General features: G+C 40.0%; 2 protein-coding genes across 4 annotated transcripts in view; one reads left to right on the top strand and one right to left on the bottom strand.

Annotated features, from left to right (window-relative positions):
* LOC128909272 (signal recognition particle subunit SRP54) overlaps nucleotides 1-4,592 on the top strand; it is a 41,927-nt gene extending 37,335 nt beyond the window's left edge. For both annotated transcript variants that reach the window (XM_054200701.1, XM_054200700.1), the window contains 2 exons: nucleotides 647-744; nucleotides 2,024-4,592. In XM_054200701.1, coding sequence (XP_054056676.1) covers nucleotides 647-744; nucleotides 2,024-2,236 — 311 coding nt within the window. In that variant the 3' untranslated portion in view covers nucleotides 2,237-4,592. The remainder of the gene's footprint in view (nucleotides 1-646; nucleotides 745-2,023) is intronic.
* A 730-nt stretch (nucleotides 4,593-5,322) lies between these two features.
* PPP2R3C (protein phosphatase 2 regulatory subunit B''gamma) lies at nucleotides 5,323-21,763 on the bottom strand. Of its 2 annotated transcripts, XM_054200702.1 has the most exons (13): nucleotides 21,639-21,763; nucleotides 20,480-20,607; nucleotides 18,610-18,714; nucleotides 17,897-18,009; nucleotides 16,991-17,088; nucleotides 14,111-14,181; nucleotides 13,240-13,372; nucleotides 11,975-12,030; nucleotides 11,826-11,901; nucleotides 11,025-11,161; nucleotides 9,194-9,331; nucleotides 6,516-6,575; nucleotides 5,323-5,803 (listed from the first exon to the last, which is right to left on the bottom strand). In XM_054200702.1, exons 1-13 carry the CDS (start codon nucleotides 21,685-21,687, stop codon nucleotides 5,615-5,617), a joined length of 1,353 nt encoding a protein of 450 aa, XP_054056677.1. In that variant the 5' UTR covers nucleotides 21,688-21,763; the 3' UTR covers nucleotides 5,323-5,614. The 2 variants fall into 2 exon arrangements, with proteins under 2 accessions (XP_054056677.1, XP_054056678.1); XM_054200703.1 differs by lacking the exon at nucleotides 9,194-9,331.
* Between the last annotated feature and the right edge of the window lie 30 nt (nucleotides 21,764-21,793).

Genomic DNA, 21,793 nt, shown 5'->3' with positions numbered 1-21,793 from the left:
GCTTGCCTTTACTCACGAACCAGTGCTGTAGCCTTCATCGTGGTAAAGAGCCTGACTGACACAAGCCCACCTATTCCATACGTGACCCTGTGCACTACCTGCTTTAGCAAAATAGCGCTGCTTGAAAACTCGCACAGCTGAAACCTAAATATTTTATTAATCCATGCAACATGGAACACTGTTAAAACTGCTACTGACTTGAGGTATGCATTTATCAATAAATAACTCTCCAGTTTGCTGGTACCATTAGACTGAAGTGCCAACGGAGTGGGTAGCCGTGTATTTTTGTCTAACCTTAATTTTCAGTTAAAGGCTTATCCTTTAACTTATCCCCTCGCAAAACAAACCTAGATCCAAAGCTGAAACTAGTAGAATTCAAACAAACACTACCACCATGTAGGTTTTCATTGATTTCCATGTGTTTCTCCTTTTGTTCGTTCTTTATCTTAAAGAACAATTATTAGTATATTGAGCTAATAATTACATATAAGTAGATTAGCCTGGCAGACTTTAGTTTTGTCTTTTGAGTGAAATAGAACTATGGAAAACCATTTGGGAAAGATGATGATACCTTCTAAAATAAAACTGTGCTTAAGAATTTTCTTCTAGATACTAATCGTATGTAAACCTCTTGTTATTTTTTTAGTGTGTGATTTCCTTGGGGAAAAGATTGCGTCTGTTCTGGGGATAAGTACACCAAAATACCAGTATGCCATTGATGAGTATTACAGAATGAAGAGAGAGGTATGTGCGTGAGACAGGGTTCTTGTGCTCTTTTTCTCCCAACTTTCCTTCCCTGGTATTTTAAAAAATGAAATTCGTATTCCAGCACTAAAATGAAGTTGTAGAACCTCTGTTTCGGCTTGCCTTCAGTTTTCATTTGACGCTTGATTACTGCTTGCTTATCCACTGGCCTTTTCTCACCAGCTCATCAGTCTTAGAAGCGGCTGGGTCCCGACCACTGCTCTCTTTGTTTCTCTTGTACAATGCAATTTCCAGTTAACAGCGCGAGGAAGTTGGATGGAGCAGTTACTGGACGCTGTAGAGAGGCGGCTGCTAGGAATATACTTTCCAACTTTAAAACTTGTTCAAAGAAGTGTCCAGAGAAGGGCAATGAAGCTGGTGAGGGCTCTGGAGAACAAGTCTTATGAGGAGCGGCTGAGGGAGCTGGTGTTGTTTATCCTGGAGAAAAGGAGGCTGAGGGGAGACCTTATCGCTCTCTACAACTACCTGAAAGGAGGCTGTAGCGAGGTGGGGGTCGGTCTCTTCTCCCAAGTAACAGCCAATAGGGCAAGAGGAAATGGCCTCAAATTACACCCGGGGAGGCTTAGAGTGCATATTCGGAAAAATTTTTACACTGGAAGGGTTATTAAGCATTGGAAGAGGCTGCCCAGGGAAGTGGTTGAGTCACCATCCTGGGGGTATTTAAAAGACGGGTAGACGTAGTGCTTAGAGATATGGTTTAGTGATGGTTTTTGTCAGAGTTAGGTTGATGGTTGGACTAGATGATCTGAGAGGTCCCTTTCCAACCTTGGCAATTCTGTGATTCTATGATGTTATCGTTTGTTCTAAACCATAACTGGAAGTGACTGATAGGTAGACAGTGCTTTAAAAAAAACCCGTAATAATCTTCATTTGGAAGATATGGGAAACCTGTTTAAAGCTTTACTACATATTTTTTGGTTTTGATAGCTCTATTATTAAGAGCTGAAAAAGCTTTAGAGCAGGTAGACCTAGCACTATTTCTATTGACTAAAAACAGCTTATCTAGACATGTGACATTTTTTTCTGTGTTTGTTTAACACAGTTTAATCCTTCACTTTCAGCAATTTATTTTTTTTCCCCGTAATGGGAAGTCTGGAATATACCTCATCTTATGATCAACTAATGACCATTTTCTAGTGGAACAAATGTCCTTGCCTTGTAATAGAAACTGGTATGCTCTTATGGAAAGACTAAAAGTGAAGATAAGTAAGTGGTGAATAGTAAATAGTAGCTTATGAATCCGGTTATCTATTTTCAGGAGGAAGAGGAGGAACACGAAAACAAGATGTCAGAAGAAGCAGAAAGACAGCATCAGGAGCAGCAGAACAAGCCACAAGCTGAAGCTCCTGTCCAGACAGACCAGCCTGAAGCAACGGCATGCACTTCATTTGTGAATGTAAACTTTGAAAATGAGGGAGATTGCCAGTCCCTTGGGGAAAATAAACAAGATGGAGCTCCTGTCCCTCCTTAAGTGTAAAGCTCTGTACAATGTAGGAAATAGGAAGCGTCAGATGTCACAATCTGGCTATAGGAAGCAGGAAAAATAGGATTATACTTGTTCGGTGAAATACAACTTCTAGCATTCTTATTGATCAGGAGAGAGCTGGGCCATGTCTGTTCAGCCTGTCTGCCTAATAAAGGCTGCGGCATTCTGCCAAATTGGCACTTCAGTTAGCACACGAAAATTGCACTACAAACATTTGGTCTAAAATTGAATGTGTGAGCTCATTTGTGTGTACAGCAAGTAAAAATGTCTTTTCTTTGAATTGCTGTGTCTCTAACACCTGTGGATTGCAGATGCAGTGCTGTTTCCTACTTCTAAACACCTACTTCTGATTTGCACATTGTTTGCAACTCAGCTCTCTATGAATAGATTAATAGGAATCAATATCCTGTAACTCACAAGTCATTATAATAGCGTCTGATTTCCCCTATTTATTGTCACTATTGTATGCATGTATTTTTTTTATGTTATTGTTTAACACAAGAGATGTTAGATTGAATGTTAATTAGATTTTATAAAAAAGAAAACAACTTTAAAGGAGGCTGTAAACACCCTTTAGAACTTATTAACAAGTACCAGCGCTCTTGAAGGCTAATCGTGCTCAGCTGCTCCATTCAGTGCTGTAGCAAAGTACAGAACTAGCATCCCTGTAAGATGTTCTCACTCCAAGGCCAAGAATGAAGAGACTCACCTGCTTGAACACTTCCTTACGTGCTCAATGGTCCTGGGAAATAAACTGAAGTCTTGCTAAATTGTATGGAATGCACTGGCTCCAGGGAGACCTTATAGCAGCCTTCCAGTACCTAAAGAGGGCCTACAGGAAGGATGGGGAGGGACTCTTGGTCAGGGAGTGTAATGAGAGGACACGGGGTAACGGTTTCAAACTGGAGGGTAGATTTAGATTAGATATTAGGAACAAATTCTTTCCTGTGAGGGTGGTGAGGCACTGGAACAGGTTGCCCAGGGAAGCTGTGGATGCCCCATCCCTGGAAGTGGTGAAGGCCAGGCTGGATGGGGCTTTGAGCAGCCTGGTCTAGTGGGAGGTGTCCCTGCCCATGGCAGCGGGGGTTGGAACAAGGTGATCTTTAAGGTCCCTTCCAACCTGAACCATTGTATGATTCTAGAAAACTTTTTTGGGCGTAGATTACCTTAGTCAGTGTACTTGATTAACCTAAACAGACTATTTGTTTAATTACCAGTAAGGGATGTGCTGCCATAACAGATGTTTTCCCCACCTCTAGCACAGAATATATAAAAAAATTAGAAGTCACAACCCCAAACTTATGACTCTTCCTTTTTCTTAAATGAACAAAACACTTTGTTGCGATACTGCAACAATAGTAATTTTTATTTTTTTTTGTATTTTGTAGCTCCAGAGCTTTTAAGTAGCCCCAAATACCAATTAAGGGTATTCTACTGCCATGACTGTCGTTCTGCTTGTAGCTTGTGCGTGGTTTACTTCACGACAATCAATGTCAGTCCCCACTCACTTTCTATAGCAGATTGTTGTAGATAAAGGAGCAGAGAACCTGCACTAGTTACTATGTGGAACCTTACCATTGTCCTCGAGACTTCTAAAAAAATTTTTAAAAAGTCTTCGGTGAAATTTTGTGTTGGGTATCATCATACATCCCTGGCCTTGGTCCCGCTAACAACTAACTGAGGAGCCTGGTGTGCCATCAGAGGCCAGGTAACTTGTCTGTTAGTTTCCAGAGTTCAGTTACATATTTCAGACACCCCCCTAACTGAACCAATGGCCTGTAGAGCACCAATTCCTTCTCCTCTCATCTGCCATGAGCACTCCAGCAAAGTCTTCGGAGGAGGATTCAGTCGTCAGCTCTGTTCCACCCGTTCTGATGCTCTGTTCGTTGCCTCTTTTTGAACTTTTTTGTCAGAGGGTGCTGACAGCTGCGTGAAATCATTCCTTAGCCCTGAACATCTGCAAGGGAGAGCCTGGTTCAACTTGAGGAATATGCAGAAAAACAGCTTGTTGGGAGTTCTTACACTATCAAAGACAGAAGCCTCACATAGCTCAAGAGTAAAACCTTTATGGCTGAAGGATACTTTGCTTTTCTGACAAGAAATTAATGTCAGTTGCGTTGGTTTTTTTCCTTTCCCTACCATCTGTTGCATAAGAAATGCTCTCACTGCCTTGGGTTTAAACTTCTTTGTATAAAATACTGTATTACTCACTGTGCCTTAACTTAATCCTTCCTTCAGTTTTTTGCAAACTCTATGAAAGCCGTCATTTTCATAACGTTTTAGTTTTTCTGTAAATGCATTAACTGGTTATTTTATATTTAATATAATTTTTGAACTGGAAGTTGGCTATGGCTTTTCCTTTAAAAGGGCACGGTCTTTGAAACGAGTCCTGCACACAGGAGCGTGTGCCTGGTCCCTGTTCCTTGTTGAGTCACGCATCCTGCTGGCATAGTCCAGCACTGAAATTCAAGATACCGTAACTACCCCCACCCTTTCCTTACAAGCTCAGGTACCACTTGTTAATGTGCTCAAGGTGCTCACCACTACCTCAAGCTAAAAAAAAAAAAAGTAGGATTGCAACCACCTCTGGCCTGGAGCTACTGTGATCTTAACTGAAAGTTAAAATGTCTCTACAGTTTTGTTAGAGAGTTTTACTGCTTTAACTACTGCTGTGGCACAGCTGTATAATTAAGTTAAATTACGTAAAATACTTGCACAGGAGGTTAAGTTGGTGAAAGCCTTGTTTTTGGATTAATTTTAACTAGACCTGAAGCTAGTGCAGTTTTATTTCTGTTAATGAAACTCTGAAGAAACAGGTAAATATTCAGTCAGTTCAATAATTATTTACTTACCCTTTCTGTTAGACACGTTCAGAAGAAAAAGGCCTAAGCTCTTTACCTCTTACTAAAGACTTTTGCCTTTACAAGAGAAGGTTCAAGTGTTACCATTAGAGGAAGCCATACAGAATGTAGTGGGAAGCTTGGGATAGCCGAGTGGACACAGGCCAGCGCTAATGATACCAAGAACCACATCCTTTCTTCCAGGATAAATTCACATTCCAGAATAGGGTATTCAAATAAGAATAGGGCTTGGTACACAGGGGAAAAAGTCCAAAAGTGTTTATTAAAAAAAAAAGAAGATCATTTTTACCTCCTAAACAACACTTGCTTTTTTAGTTTCAGAAATTAGTTCTGCAATTCCTGTTACGTACCACATTTTATATTAAATGGGGGGGCAGGGGGGAAAAAGGGAGGGAAATGGAAGGGAAAAGGCATTGATTCAGATAACGAATGTTTCCAGCTTCCAATAGTTGGTGCATCAGACTGAGATATCTCTATGGACACAGTCTGCTCCTGTTCAAAGTCACGTATCATCAACATCAGCAGCGTTGTCATTATCACTTGCCACAAGGACCTCTCTGTTCTCGTATGTCCAGAACCCATTCAGATCAATGAGAATGCTGGTAACAGTGTCTCCTTGACTGCTATTGATTAAGTCTTGAAGGGAGATTTTGTAAGGATCCTTAGGCTTTACCATATCAAAGATTTCATCCTATGAAAAAAAAAAAAGTATAAAAATAGGGGAAAAAACCCCACACATTAATGAGCAGAATAATGGCTACTTTATACCATATACAGAATGATTGAGTAACTAGTGCCATCCACATCGATTTACAAAAATAGCTGTTAAGTCCCAAACCATTTAAGATACAAAGCACAATAATTGGCTACAGATAGGAGCAGTGTGCTCAGCTCCCGCATCTCAAATAAGGATTGGCTTTTCTGGGGAGGCTGTGGCCTCAAAGCAGCAACGTGAAACTCAGTGCACTTGTAGGAGCTAAGTTTTATAGAAGCTCCTGTTATTTTATTTTTGAAGTACTAAAACTGCTAAGCGTAAAGTAGGCAGTAATAAAAAGAGTTTTATAGACAGGTTTTTTCAGTCACCAGTCCCACCCCCCCACCCCAAGGGATGATCCTGAATCATAAAATAGACATACCAAGTACCTTGGAGCATCAAGCAACATGTATTTAACAGGTACTTTGTCTGTTAGTAAGCAAACTACTAGAACAGTTGCACACCAGATTTCTTACACAGCAACTGGTGAAGAGAAAGACATTTTCAAGCCTATGAGCAGGACAAGTCAAATCATCTCTACTACTCTGCAAGTAAATATACAACAACCTAGAAACTATGATGTAACAGGAGTAAATTAGCAAAGGCTTATTCAAATATTTCATGTAGTACTCTATTCAGTAAGACTAACCTTGACGTCCTGAAAAGAAACTGGTTCTTGTCCATGGATTTTCATTTGTTCCTGAATAGCCTAGAAATAGAAGAAAAGTTAGGAATAGTTAGTGCAGTATTGATACTGACACTGTATGAAACTTTGATGCTTCTGCACCTTAAGCTGTATTGCCCTGTGCCAAAGCGTTCACGGTACAGCTTGCAACCAATTCTCCTGCACAAGTGAGGCGGGGTGAGTTAAGGCATAATCAACGATACCCATCTCCAGGTTCCCAGTTCTTAGTCAGGATGATAAGAATCCAGCTTTCATTATGACCAGCGTTTGAGCACCCAGCAAATGGGATATGCAGACACTTGAATATTACCAGCTCAGCATTCAAAGCTTAAGATAGCGATACACTCAAACCGGAAGGTTCAGTTTTCTGCCAAAGTGTGAAATACAGACTGGGGAAAGAGAGAAGGGAAAAGACCAACCAGCAGACAGATGAAGCAGCGTGGCTACTCCCACTTTCAATTACTTTGAAAATGCAACCTGTATTCTGGTTGATCAAATAATAGTGTGAGGGAGACAATGTATTTTTCTGTTTGAGCATTTGTCCATGCATGGAAGGGTTAGAATCATAGAATGTATTGGGTTGGAAGGGACCTTTAAAGGTCATCTAGTCCAACCCCCCTGCAGTAAGCAGGGACATCTTCGACTAGATCAGGTTGCTCAGAGCCTCATCAAGCCTGGCCTTGAATGTCTCCAGGGATGGGGCCTCCACCACCTCTCTGGGCAACACGTTCCAGTGTCTCACCACCCTCATTGTAAAGAACTTCTTCCTAACGTACGGTCTAAACCTACCCTGCTCTAGTTTAAAACCATTGCCCCTCGTCCTATCGCTATATGCCCTTGCAAACAGCCCCTCCCCAGCTTTCTTATAGGCCCCCTTCAGGTACTGGAAGGTTCAGGTACTGGCCAGGGTTCTCCTGGTTCATGCTGGAAATGGCCATTTCTCATTTTGAGCAACACAGTATCTCCTACTGTTAGTTCTTTTAATGTGGTACTATTTAAACAACTCCACCACCAAACCTCTACCTGCAAATAACAGCTATGAACAAAACTGTTTGTTTCACTAGCTCAAGCGGCACAGCCTTGTCAGCAGAGCTGTATCAGCAAAGCCTCTGTAGGGGCAGGCCTACCCACGCTTACGCTAGCAGAAAAGCGATTATTCACAGAGTCAAAAGAACCATTCTTGATTTCAAGGAAAACTTGGAACATTCCATTTCCAGAAGTTTATAGGAGGGACACATTTTGGAGTATGATCAAGCGTCTGCTGTACTCGAGGAATCTTTTCAGTAACTAAGGCACAGACTAAGCATGTAACTGGAGACATGCACAGAAATAGCTGTGGCGCAGTAGCTTATGCAGAATTACCTTGCTAAATTGCTTTCATATTAGCATCGCTTATCTACTGTGACAACACTAAAATTCATGTTTTTGTAAAACTGTAAATTACTACCCTTTATTAAAATCAGAGTCACAGACAGATGATATGGCCCCTGGCCTCCCTGAATCCTTTTTTTTTTTTTTTTAAAAAAAAAAAAAAAAAAAAAAAGTCTTTCCTTTTTAGAAAAGGTCTTCCAGATAAGTCTTATTTTTACAAAATGATATGGTTGTAGTCACTGTCAAAGCTGATGTTCAACTGGAGACTTACTACAATATAGAAATAATGTGGATATAAGATTATGCCTTGAGCAGGCCCGAATGCTTTACTTAATGAGCTGAATGAAGTATGTACCTTGTTCATCATACTTTGAGGATACGGCTAAGCGCAACGACATTGTTTATCTTTACAGTTATAATACAAAGATCCACATAAAGAAAATTGAAGTGCTTGTCCCTGTGTCTGATTAGATATCACTGGATGGATCTTGTCCATGAAAAAAGTATCACACTCATAACTCAGTCTAAACCATCCACAACAAAAATACTATTTTACTGCATGACATTTCCCTTCATGAGATACCTCAGGTATCTATTAAAAAAATAAAACAAAACATCTGACCCCCCCCGAACCAAAACCACCATAAGCCAGAAGATGAATAAAAAAAAACCTACTCACACAAAACCCACAATTTGGAGGAAGACTTTACAAGCCTTAGGTTAATTTTAATAGCAACTAAAAAAAAAGCTTATTTTAAATCTATTCTGGCAGCAACAGATAAAGATACAGAATATGAAAAATGCAAGAAGCTTTTTGCAATCAATACACTGAATGAAAAATCCCCCAGCTGTATAGGCCCATCACTGCTTTTCATTATTTTCATTTCTTTTACTGAATTTTACGATTACAGTGGAAATTTAAACAAAGGGCAATAACCAATTAGAACCATCATAAAGATTTTAATAGATAAGCATTAGGCAGTTTCAGGTCAATTTCAATTAAAAAAAAATCAGTAGAAAATATTTTTCCTAAACAAAATCAAAACAGTTAATTTCAACTGCAGATAAAACGTTGAAAATACCTTTTGAGTTCTTTCCAAGTTCTGGAATATTTTTTTTTTTTTAATATTTTAAATCTTCTTAGAAGTAGTTACTAGCTTCCCAGTGGGTATTGGTAATTTAAAGTGATTTCCTGCAGATCTGCATGCAGAAGCACACAGGCTATAACACTGTAAACACAGAAAATGGCCTACCTGTATAAAGAGACTTACCCTAAAGAAATAATTAAGGGAAAAGACATTCAGGTATCCTTTGTTCTCTATATCAAGCAGTTTGAAAATATATTGCAGAGCTGCAGGCTCCTTTCTGTTTTCTAATGCAAGCACAAAGTCCAGGTAGGTTTTATAGTCCTAAAAGTAGATATAATCATGTTTATTACAGTCTTCTTTATAAATTGATTTTGCAAGCAGGAACTTTATAATTGGCACCTATTTCATTGTAGGGGATCAGTCTATTTTCTGAAAAAGACAACATGAAATAGAAAATGGCTGCTACCACCGACGTGAACAGAAAAGTTAGTTTTTAATGACTGCTGACGATAGGAAATCCTGCCATTTTAGAGGTAAAATAGGATTCCAAGCATACATCCAAATTAAACAAGTGGTATATACTTTTAAACAATGTTTAATACATCTTTAGACTGCTGAACACAGCCAACTAGTGAAGAAGAGCCATATAAAAGGTTTTCATTACCACAAATGAAACGCGCAGTGGCAGTAAGCCAACCGTTACCAAATGGTGAACTATATGGCCAATTAAAGTATATCATCCTTAGACCAGAGCAGGTAGTTTGGCAAGTCATGTGCTAGAAGCCTTAGTAGACATCACAAATAAGTATCACACTTCTCTTTTCCATTAGTATTGATTATTGGTTTCCCATTCGAAATATAGTTGTGACAAGGACAGAAATCCTTCAGTCCTATGTATATAATAACCCTCTCTACCTTAAACGCCAGAAAGTTGTGTTGCCATTCAGAGGCAGCCTGGCAGGCTGGGAAAACGGGCTGACAGGAACGTCGTCAGGTACAACAGAGGGAATACAAAATCCTGGATTTGGGGAAGAATAACCCCACGCACCAGCACAAGCTGGGGGATGACTAGTCAGAAAGCAGCTTTGCACAGATGGACCTGGGGGTCCTGATAGGCAACAAAACTGAACGTGCACCAGCAAAGTACCCTGGCAGCAAAGGCTGCCAAGAGCGTCCTGAGCTGCATTAGGAAGAGCTTCGCTGGCAAGTCAAGGAAGGTGAGCCTTCTCCTCTACTCAGCACCGTTGAGGCCACATCTGAGTACTGGGTCCTGTTGTAGTCTCCCCCATACGAAAGAGAGATGGACCTACTGTAGAAAGTCCAATAAAGGGCAACTAAGAGAATCTCCCAACCTCAATGATTCTGTGATTCTACAAAAAACTGCTAATGCGGCAGAAGGACTGTATAGTGAATTTGTAATTTATCGCTTTTAGAGTTTGGTCACCTGAATGCAGACAACAAGAGCAGCAATACATTAAGTAAAGCTTTCAAAATAAATATAGATACAAGTTTTTATTTTAACTCTAATTTATTTAGACTTCCCATTTTTCACAGCTATGGAAAGCTTAGAACAAAAACCACTGTCATCTTAATGCAGAAGTAGACACATTAGCAAACTTGCCCTAGTCTCAAGTGTGCCACTTGCCTTTGGTTCTCTTTAAAGAATTACATGTTAACTAAAAAGCCTTGCTACGTCTTTACTTTTTTTTTTTTTCCCAACATGCACTTTACGTTATTGAATCTACAAGAAGCTTTATCCTAGGCTGCCTGGATTTCGTATCACCTCTGCCTTTCAAAACAAGCAACTTGTCTTTAAATCACACTGCAATCACTTTGCCTTTAAGAAAATTAATTTTCTAATCTGCTGCATGGTCATTTGTGTGAACAATGATAAACAAAAGTGACTTTACCTCAAGCTACTCTAATTTATTTTAAAGAAATTGATTATAAGACATTTCCTGTCTCAATAAGCCAAAGCTTTTATATTGTGAATGAAGTGAAAATATGTGATTACCATTTCACCATCATAAGTTAAGCATTCCTGAAAGACACGATCCAAAAATATGTTGGTCAGGGTCCCTGTTCCATACCGGGACAGTTCTTCTTTGCTGAGCATGCCATTGTGATCTTTATCAAGGTTCAAGTACTGGCCTAGGGAGGAGATATGGATGGCAAAACATAATATACCTGTATAAGCAAAGAACTGTTTCAACAGACAAAGAAAATTTAGCACTTTTAAAACATTTATTTGATTTTCATCATAAAGTTAATGCAGTTAAGTGGGAATACGCTAGATCCACAGTAATATTCATAGAGCACCATAAATGAGCACAGAACATGGGGGGAGGGGAAGCGGGATTCCCATAACAAGGTGTTAGCAAGTTCTACTCTAAGGTAATAGCTCAAAAGTTAAAGGCTGTGTATACAGAGAGAGGAGCAGAAGGCTAAGAGCGTATTATTTTAAATGGATCTGCTGTAAGCATGAAAAAGAGGTAAAGGTCATGCAAAGGCATGAATAGAACAGTCAAAGGGGAGGTTACAGAGGAATCTTGTACCTTGTGCAACAAGCACAAAATGACAGAGGATAAAACAGTGGTAAAGAACAACAGTGGAGAACCAAAACCGTAAAGAAAGTCAGGAAGATACGCTGAAAGGATGGCTACAGGAGTTGAAAAGACAAGTTACCAGGAGGATTTAAAGAGATAAAAACTGAGGAAAAATAACACTAAGAATGTGACTAAGTCATGCAAGGTAGACAGGAGAGGAAAAAAAAAGGGGGGGGGGGGAGAAAGTGTTCATATATAAAGGAACCTACCATAAACTCTTAATGCAGAAGGAGCAGAAAACCAATTTGTTTCCTGACTTTCCTTAGAAAGTTCTTCATCCCTTAACTAAGTGAAACATAAAGTTAGAATTCAGAAAGAGTAAATTAAGATACAGTAGCGTATGCTATGAGATCTTTACCTCCAGTAAGTCATCCAGGAAGCTGCAAGCTAAAATATCCTGTATCTTTATCTTCCCTGCAACAAGAAAAGGAAAACACATTTTAACAGTCACCCAGCCAAGATACCCGTTTAACTGTTCTTAAGTAGAACCACCTAAATGGGAAAGAAGTATTCTGAGCAGCAAAAAAAAAAAAAAAAAGCCTTTTTGAAAAACCAAAACCAAACAAAACCAACTTCTAACATCAAGGATAAGGCTGTAATTTAAGAGATAAAATAAATATACCTTTTAAAACAACTGAATAAAACCAGCCTGATAATGGCAGGAGTTATCCTGAAGCCTTAAAAGCCAGAACACTAGATTAAAAAAAAAGTTAGCGTTCATCATCAACGCAAAATGTAAAATAAAAAATGCAAAGAAAGCACACTTAAGAGACTCCAACAAATTATTCCAAATACAACAAAACAGAGTTATTCCAAACAAAGTTATTCCAACAAATGTTTTAAGTGATGTGATATTTTTACATCTTCAGAAACTACAGATGTGACACAAAGCTAAGGTGGCAGAACGCACTTCTGCTGGTGTAGCTTTTCACTTGTGTGAAGACACTGCACAAACAGCTGTGCAAAATAATGGCATTTTAACTTCACACACACCCTCTCTGCGTGCTTGTAATTACCTCTGCCAGAGGCTACTGCCCACACAGCTCTGATGATTTCAAGTGGCACAGCTAGATGCTGAAAACACATGCGGTTTGTGACTTAAATCAAGGGCATACGAAAAAGCAAACTGTGGTCCAAGGGAGCTACATCTGTAATAAGGATTAGCAGCCATAACCGCAAACCTTTTCTAATGAGTTTACATGGTGCACACAAATTTAATCAGAGAAGCAGCACATCACAATAAGCATTCTTGAGCATTTCCACAGCCTGGTGGATGTTCTGACAAGCAGTTCTGCTGTTAGTTGCTGTGTTTACTATTCATCCTAAACACTTATAAAGTTAGCTACTGATAATGATGCATTATGATGAAGTAACATCTTATTTGTCAGTTTCTATGAGATAACTCTAAAGTACCACAACCGATGGGTATCTCATAAAAATTCTATTAGACCCACATAAAGACTCACGATCTTCAGAGGAGATTAATCTTCAAATACAAGACTGCTGAACAAAAGCCTACAAAGACAACTACATATTACTTTGAAAAAACAAGCAGCTTCAGTGGAAACATTTTAAAAGTGAAAATACTCCCACATATTAGGAATTTTGAAACCATGGACCTACCTGTTCTGAGAGGATCCAGAAAGAAGAAGAACTTTCTAACTGCTGTGCAGACATAGAAGGAATAAAAAGATTTTTCTAAGCCATCCAGTTGCGGCAAAGTAGGGATGAGCTCCAAAATATAATTTTCTAAATCCTGCACAATTACGAAAGAAAAGAAAACAAGCTTTAAACAGTACTACTGTTGCTTATTTGCTATATTCCACCCTGATTTTCAAGTATATTTTGTTAAAAATACAATCCTGCAACAGGAAAGAGCATAAAAGCAGGCAAAAAAAGCTTCTATCTCCATGCAAGAAATCCTAGGTCATATATATGCACATGTGATGCCATGACTGAAATGGTCTACAAATAAAGCAGAATGTTAACAAAGTAGATGATATTTACATATAAATATAAATGCATTCAACTGTACCTTTTTCAAATACCAATGCATAACTCCTAATCAGATTATCCTATTGCTGAATATTCTTTAATAGATATTTTTTAAGTAGAGTGGTAACTAGAACGTTCTTATTTATTTTATAATATTAACTCATGCTAGAACAGGAGAATAACCCATTGAGGCCCACTCTAGCCTCCTTTTTCTGATTTCTACTATATCCTACTAAATCAGGTTAAGTGCTAATGGCATGAAACCTTGATATCTACAATCTATTTTTCAGCGAATTACCCATGTTAAAAAGGTTAGCAGCACTCTCACCACCAAATCTCTAGAATATAGAGATTACTATTTATCCAAACAAATGTGCTCACCACAAATCTAGATTATGATACAAGCTTTTATGAGATAAGACTGAAAGAAAATTGGAGCCTTTCTGATGCTCCGTCATTTGAGTACAGACAGACATTCGCTAATGAAGAATTTACTTACTGATTCTCTGAGGTAGCCCTGTCCTGCCACATCATATAAACTGAGACCTATTCTTGTCTGATGAAGCCATACTGTAAAACAGAAAACAGAATTACAAAGCAAGAAACCTAGGGAGTTTTTGAGGCCTTACCAAAATTTGAAGTTATTCTAAAGGCCCCAAGGCACTGGCAGACGTTAAGTGCCCCTCTGCGTTTCCCATTTCTCTGAGATTTAAGGAAAACCCTGGTATGTACCAGCCCTGCTTAAAAACGCCGTTTCAGTCTCTAAGTTGGTAAGAGTCACTGGCAATACATGGTACGGTGTGGCTAAGTCTGCCTTATAATAACTACATGTGAGAAATGGCTGAGCAGACACCACATTTCATCCGGTACATGGAATCACATGGCTTCGTTCTCTCTCGCTGACCTAGAGATAAGTGTGGCAGCACGTTTTTCACTGCATTAAAAACAGCTGTACGATGTCATACACAGATTGCTTGTCAGATTGCTATACCCCTTGTGCAGCATGAGACGCTGCAGCTACAGCCAAAGGTCCTGCCCTCACTTCTGAGTTACAACAGGAGAATTAGAATAGCACAAGCATCTATTTTTGCAATGAGAAGGCGCGTTAATCAGACAGTCCATGGGACAATGTGCTTGAGGCCACTGTTAAAACACAATAACAGAGATGGACTACGAATTAGGCATAAAAACAATCATTCACACACTCCATGTTAAATTTAACTTGCATTTTACAAAGAAACAGTTTAAAAGTTCCTCTTACAAAATACAAGCCATGCTTCATAGCAACATTTATCTCTTCAAGGTTAAGTGTTTTTCAAGTGGACTAAGTATCACTCAGAGCTGACAGAGGTTATAGAGTGAGGCTGTTTTTTTGTTGGCTGAAGTTTAAAGGTAAGTGCATCATACACCCTGAAGTGATTCAAGACAATTTTACTAGGCTTGACTTGTTTGGACAAAGCACACAGACTCGACCACCTTTCCTCCTGAAGCGGGAGCATTACTGGAGGCAGGTGGTTGCTTTGGGAAATGCTTCACCATTATTCAGTTAACTTCACCATTCTCTCCTCCCTTCCCAAAAGGACTGTGTAGATCATTAAGAAAGAGGAAGAAAAGCTGTAACCCATGGACTGTAGGAAATCCTCCAGCTGGAAGTAGGAAGGAGAATGCTACATGTTCAGCACAAGTATGTGAGTACATGCAGCTATTCCTAAAACTTTAACAAGCATATAAAAGAAAACCCCCAAAAGCTCATTAATGAGTTCAGCTAATTAGAGAATACCATCAGGCACCTGAGGCACAGCAGTTTAAGATGTTTTAAGCTCAGGGCGATATGGCCTCTTCCCTGCTGCAGCACCACTCTGGAGCTTGACCGTGAGCTTCATCAAAACAAGGTGAAATGTGGGACTGCACTTCCCCAACTTGAATCAGCTCAAGCAGCTGCAGAGCAAGTGTCTTCATCTGTTATTTTCCTCTCCCTTCAGTGCCACAGTGAAGGACATTTAGCAGTAAATACAGATAGAAATCACTAATTCAAATCTAATGTAATAACTGAAAATTCCTATAGGAATTTAAGTCTTTTCTTCCTTTAATACCTGGCCTGGTTTTTAGCCCTCATACGGAATGCTGTACAACAGACAATAGAAATGATCTCAGATACTGCACAGACATGCTACTGAACTAACTTTATTAGGCAATTCCAGTGCTGTAAACTAACAAAAACAAGGATTCTTATTCAACTAACCACAGAGGGACTTGCAAACAAACACTGCAATGGGACCTTACATTGGCCAGAGACTGAAAATGAAATCTGATTGAGACGGGACAGGCCAAAAGGCTTCCAGTCTCTAAATCTGGTGGGGTTTTTTGTTTGCCTGTGTTTGGTTGGTTTGTTTTGGTGTTTTTTGGGGTTTTTTTTTTGTTTTTTTTTTTTTTTTTTTTTTTTTTTTAGGAAAAAAGGTATCACCATAAATACGCAAGATTTAAAACTTGTGTGTGAAGCAAATGAAATAAAGAGCTCCGAAAGAATCTCCATTGTGTCCATCTAGGCCTTTTTGAAACAAATACAGTTTTCACAGACTTCTTCACAAGTCTCCTACCCTGGAGCTTTTGGGTTTGCAGTTTGTTGCAAATGGGACTGTTACTCCCATTACTCTGCACATCTACTCACCAGGTTTCCTGTTCAATGCATCTCTCATCCCTTGCACCACAAGATTTTAAGTTAAACAAGCTGAGCTGCTCTGCAGAAAGGTGCCATTCGCCCCTCCTGAAGGCTCTACCAGACCTAAGAACACAGTAGCCAGGGGACAAGGCAACGAAGCAACCTTCCTTTCTGCTAGCCATCCTTACCTTTTTAAAGAAGATGTAATAGAGATTTTTTTAAAAATTAAACCTGCCCAAGTGGTTATTTATAATAAAACATAGCTGAAAATACAGTAAGGCTATAGTGACAAGCACAGGAACATACTGACATATTTGACAACGACAGAAAACAGATAACACCACTCTGTAGGAAGAAAAACCACAAACAAAGTTATCTGCCAGACACTGATCACAGTGGCTAGAATCACACTCGCCACATAACTTTACTGTTTTGCTCTTCACAGTACTACCTAAATAAAGGAAATCAGAATGACAATATATATAACAAACAGATCAAGGATGTCTCTGTCTGAGAGGAGAGGTGGATTTCAGAGGTAGGGTGAACTCCCACCTCCTAGTAACCAGCAAAAATAGACCCCAAGCCTCCAGGAAAATGGCATTAGCAATCAATGGCTAGATCTCACTGCTGGTGAAGAGAGCAGCAAGTAATTAATAAAGCTCAAAAATAGCCTTGAAAATAAAAAAACTTCTCATTAACACAGAAGAAGCATCAACTAACCTTTTCGCATGACATAATTGAAAAACTGCATGATAGATATCCTTCCATAAGGATCATTATGGAGTAATTTAGCAAAGATCTTAGCTGTGAAGAACTGCCTGTAAAACATAAACACAAAGCTACTTCTGTGCATCTGATTATGCTGCATTGACAGATCCAGTTACAGTACCCAAAACCTACAGACACTTTAAAATACTGTTTTAACAACACAGCATGTGTTCAAAGACATTAATTTGCTACACTACACCCATCAAGTGGGATTCTTTCAAGTAACAATGGTAAACTCAATAAAAAGCAGCTGCCTTTGCTGCTCATGAGACTCTTCAGTGATGTGGAAGTTTTGAGAGATTTCATTCAATTTAATTTCTCTTTAGTACGATATATTCCATAGCCTCCAGTCTTCTACAACAAGACGCATATAAAAGGAACTGCCAGTACTGAAAACTAATCTGCTTCTGCCCAAAACCCAATCACAAAGATATGTGCACAACAGCAGTCTCCAACAGGGGCATAAAGAAGGAATATTCACTGTATGCTGTACACAGAACATCTGGTAGGAAGTTTTCCATCAAGGAAGGTTGGGCACTATCACTGGAGACACGATTTCCTCTTCAAATACAAAATGTGCTGTTTACTGGCCACTCACATCATAAAAATGCTCATATTGATAAGAATTTCTTCTTCAAAAGGATGCAGTACCCCTCTTGCAGACATCTCTATCTAAAAAAGTTCCCTCACAGATGGAGGGCAATACCCCCTTGCAAAGACGCAAAGCAACTAGTTCATCAATAACTGCATGCGCATGATTTTATGTCACCTTTAGTTTCCATCTATTTTAGCAACTGAAAGTTACTGCACCACTTAGATTTAGTCAAAGTAAGCATATGCAAGAGAAGAAAGCCTTACTTGCACTTAGGTCCAGCTTTTTCACCAACTTTCAAGAAGTTCTCATAGTTGATCATTGCTTCTTCCCCAATCATTGGTGATGTCTGATGTTTGTCCAGTAGAAACCATAGATTCTTAAAAGGCATTTATATTTGGTTAAGAAAATATCTCTCTAGATATGTCAATGTGCTTAAGACAGAGCATCTAAGAAATGCAGCAAAAATGTGGTTTTGCTGCAAGGTTGTTTTAGTTACTCAGTACACATCGTCAGTTCAGACAGAAAAGCAAGCAAGCGATATTTCCACTGCTCTCAACTGGTGTTAAACACACACAAGCGCTCTCTCTCACTAGGATTTCTAGGGTCACATCCCTTTTGTCTTTGCACTGCAGTAAACTCAACCATCTTTGGAGTCTCTCTCAGTGATACATAAACAGAACTTATTTCTTCTTCTGGGCCAACTAGTGAAATTGTTGAAATGTGCTGGAAAACCAGAAGCCATTGATTTAGTCCTCATATATATCATAATGAGTAAGCTTTACACTGATGTTACCAGCCCAAGACCATGCAGTACTTCAGCTTTAGCTGAAGCTCTTCTTCACAACCAGCCAATGTGCCCAAATACAAAGCCCTTTACCACAACAGCCTGTGGACAGACAGGAGATAATCAAACTCTGCAGAAAGAGGAAGTCTTGTCTGAAGTCATTAGCGAGATATACAGAAAATATTTTCTTACCTGCAGCTCTTCATTATCCAACAGCTCTCTACTTTTTCTTTGCAGAAAGACTGCTCTAGATTCTTCTCTTAATTTCTGAAGCAAGACTTCATCTTCAGCTGGCAGCTAGAAACATTGTGGCGTTTTAATTTTTGGGGATGTGCGGGGGTGTGCGTGTGTGTGTACCATTCAAAAAACCATACATCTAGCAAGTACTCTTAGTGTTCTAGGAAAACTGATATTAACTAGCAAAATTAAATGTAACATGTAATCGAAGCAACCAAGGGAACTTGCCATCGCTGCTAGAAGTCCTCTATATGGCCCCAACCATATTTGATCATTTATAGAGAAATAGTAACTAGGCATGATTTATCTAAGATTAAATTAAGGAAGTAACTATTAGAAAATGTAGCCTTGTGGATAAGCAGGATATCTCTGTCAAGAGAATGATGAACTGTAGGCCTGGTCAGCAAACCGAGAGAAACCACCTAGAACTGCCAAGATTAGAGGAGAAGTAGGTAAAATGTAATTTCGGCAGGGGGAGATGGCGACCACCAACTCATTAATCACCTACTCAAAAGAGAACAATGGAAGAAGAAAAGAGAGTCTGTGCACTAATTTACATAGGAAGAGAAGAAATATTGACCAGTCATTAAAGAGAGTAACAATGAATATGTATTAATTGTTAGAATATGTAATAAACAGTGTATAAAAAGGGAAATATTTGAAACAAAGGTGTGCTCCCTTGTGACAAGCACCCCATTTCTGTGCATTAATGGAATGAACTTGGAAATACCTCTGCTCTGTGTGTTATCGGCTTGCACACCAGGGCAAAGAACCCAGACTTGGGACAACATTGGGTAGTCCTGACTCACACACTCTGATGAAGATGTTTACTTAACAGAAAATAATGACCTATCTACCAGAATGCTGTATGGAACCTGCTTCTTCTACAGGGATATCACTTGCATGCTGCCTTAAACTATTTCAATATTGAAATATTTATTTAAAGCAGGATATCTTTAACATGAGAGACAGAGACCTATCTTATACCTGACAACCCATCCAGAAAGCACTTTCCCACAGTTGCAATACAGGAGGGCTCACACATAAAAGACATTTACTACTGTGTTTGTGTGAATTTCCACTAGAGTTGTTTTGGCTAACAAAACAGAAGGAAAAACAGTATGAAAATTCTGACAACCTTTACATGCAAAAGTGTACGGCACTACCATAACTTGGATGGTTGCATACATATTCATCAACTGAAGCATAGGTTTTTGAGAATTTAAATGGCAGAAACTCATGATTCTAAGGAATATGGGACTATGCAGGGTTAGACAGCAGCTGAGTGGTCAAGCTGACAAGTGCCACCAATATCAAGATGTCGAACATGTGTTCCCATATTCCCCATCCCAATCTGATTCATCTCACACATAAGTTGCTGGAACAAGCGTTTCTGCTGGATGATGCAAGCAACAGACGTATCTTTAGTCTGCGAGACTAATGACCCACCATTTTCATGAAGCACCATCCCATCGTGTCTAAACAGAAACAGGAAGATACGTATTTATAACACCGGTATGTCAAAATTTAATTAAAACAGGGAGTGTCTCTGAAAGAGAAAGAGGACTTCCTATCTTTAGTAAACAGACAAGCCTACTGCCTGATTGGGAGACTATTTCACAGCCTTTGATGAGATGCTTAGTAATTATTTGAAACTGCTGAAATCCACAATTGTACAAAACAAAAAATTATGCTTAGCAATCCACATCATTTAGATTTCAATCTACTTAAGCTTCTGAAGCTGAAGCGTCTCTTTGAATAAGGACAACTTTCTTTATAATACAGAACAGTCTCTTGCTCAAGTTTACCAGTATACCTCACTTACCCTGTAGTAAAATCGTGGTATGTTCGTATATGATGTATTGCCGCTTTTTCTTCCTCCTTTCCATTCCATGTAATATTTTGTGAACAATTCCATTTCTTCATCTTTTAGCTCTTGTTCGCTCTTTTTGGCTGATTAACACAGAAAAGAATTTTTGCGTTGCACTCCAAGCAGAGTTCTAATGTAATAAGGAGCTTGAAAAAAGGACTCAACGCTGAGGCTTATACAACTGTGCTGTTTAGTAATGCAAATATTAGGTGGAAACAAATGACAGAATGATAGGGGTTGGAAGAGACCTCTGGAGATCATCTAGTCCAACCCCCCTGCCACAGCAGGGTCACCTACAGCAGGTGGCACAGAAACGCATCCAGGGGGGTTTTGAACGTGTCCAGAGACGGAGACTCCACCACCTCTCTGGGCAGCCTGTTCCAGGGCTCTGCCACCCTCAAAGGAAAGAAGTTCCTCCTCATGTTTAGGTAGAACTTCCTATGCTCAAGTTTGTGCCTGTTACCTCTTGTCCTGTCCCTGGGCACCACTGAAAATGCTCCACTGAATGGAACAAAGGCCTATTATGTATACAAGAGATACATCCAATATGTCTTGTATATATTCTATTTGAGTATCTACAAAGCACCTGTTTCAGTAAAAGCACACACCTGATTCTCTGTAGGGTATGCAATCGTAACAGACACAGGGTTGTGACTGACAAAGCCGCAGTGTTCTTGTTTGACTGACAAAGCCAACAGCATTCGTGTTTTACAGTGGTGGCATCGATTAAGATGCTGCTTACTGCGAGCCACAGCACAAACATCACCTTTCATGCTGTAGCATTAGGGATACCATTATACGCCCGCGTGAGCTCTCTGTGGGCTCGCTTACGAATACAGACCTCCCGTCCCTCACAGAGGTACGTACTACAGACCAACCGGCCTTCACAGCACCACACGGCTCCTCAGCGCTCCTCAGCCCTGCCCCTGCTGCCACTAACCCCTAAAATAAGGTAGTTTGTTTCTCCACAGAAAGAGCCCGAGACCTGTCGGGCCCCGCGGCGGCCTGCACACCCACGCGGCGGCGCTCGCCCCGCCAGACCCGACCCCCCCACACCCCTTTGTCACAGCGGGGGCACCCTCCCCGCCCGCCGCCCCGGCCCCGGGGCACTCACGGGCGCGACGAGCGGCCAGGCGGTCCCGCAGACTCCGCTTCCAGTCCATGGCCGCCGCGCATGCGCGCTACCCCGCCCGACGCGCCGGACCTTCGGCACGCCGTGCCCGCAACCAACATGGCGGAGCACACACACCCACACCCCCCCCCTTCCCT

This window comes from Rissa tridactyla, chromosome 4, assembly GCF_028500815.1.
Source record: "Rissa tridactyla isolate bRisTri1 chromosome 4, bRisTri1.patW.cur.20221130, whole genome shotgun sequence".
Classification (NCBI taxonomy): Eukaryota; Metazoa; Chordata; class Aves; order Charadriiformes; family Laridae; genus Rissa; species Rissa tridactyla.
The sequence above is the reverse complement of the archived record's forward strand: the minus strand, read 5'-3'. Positions and strand labels throughout refer to the sequence as shown.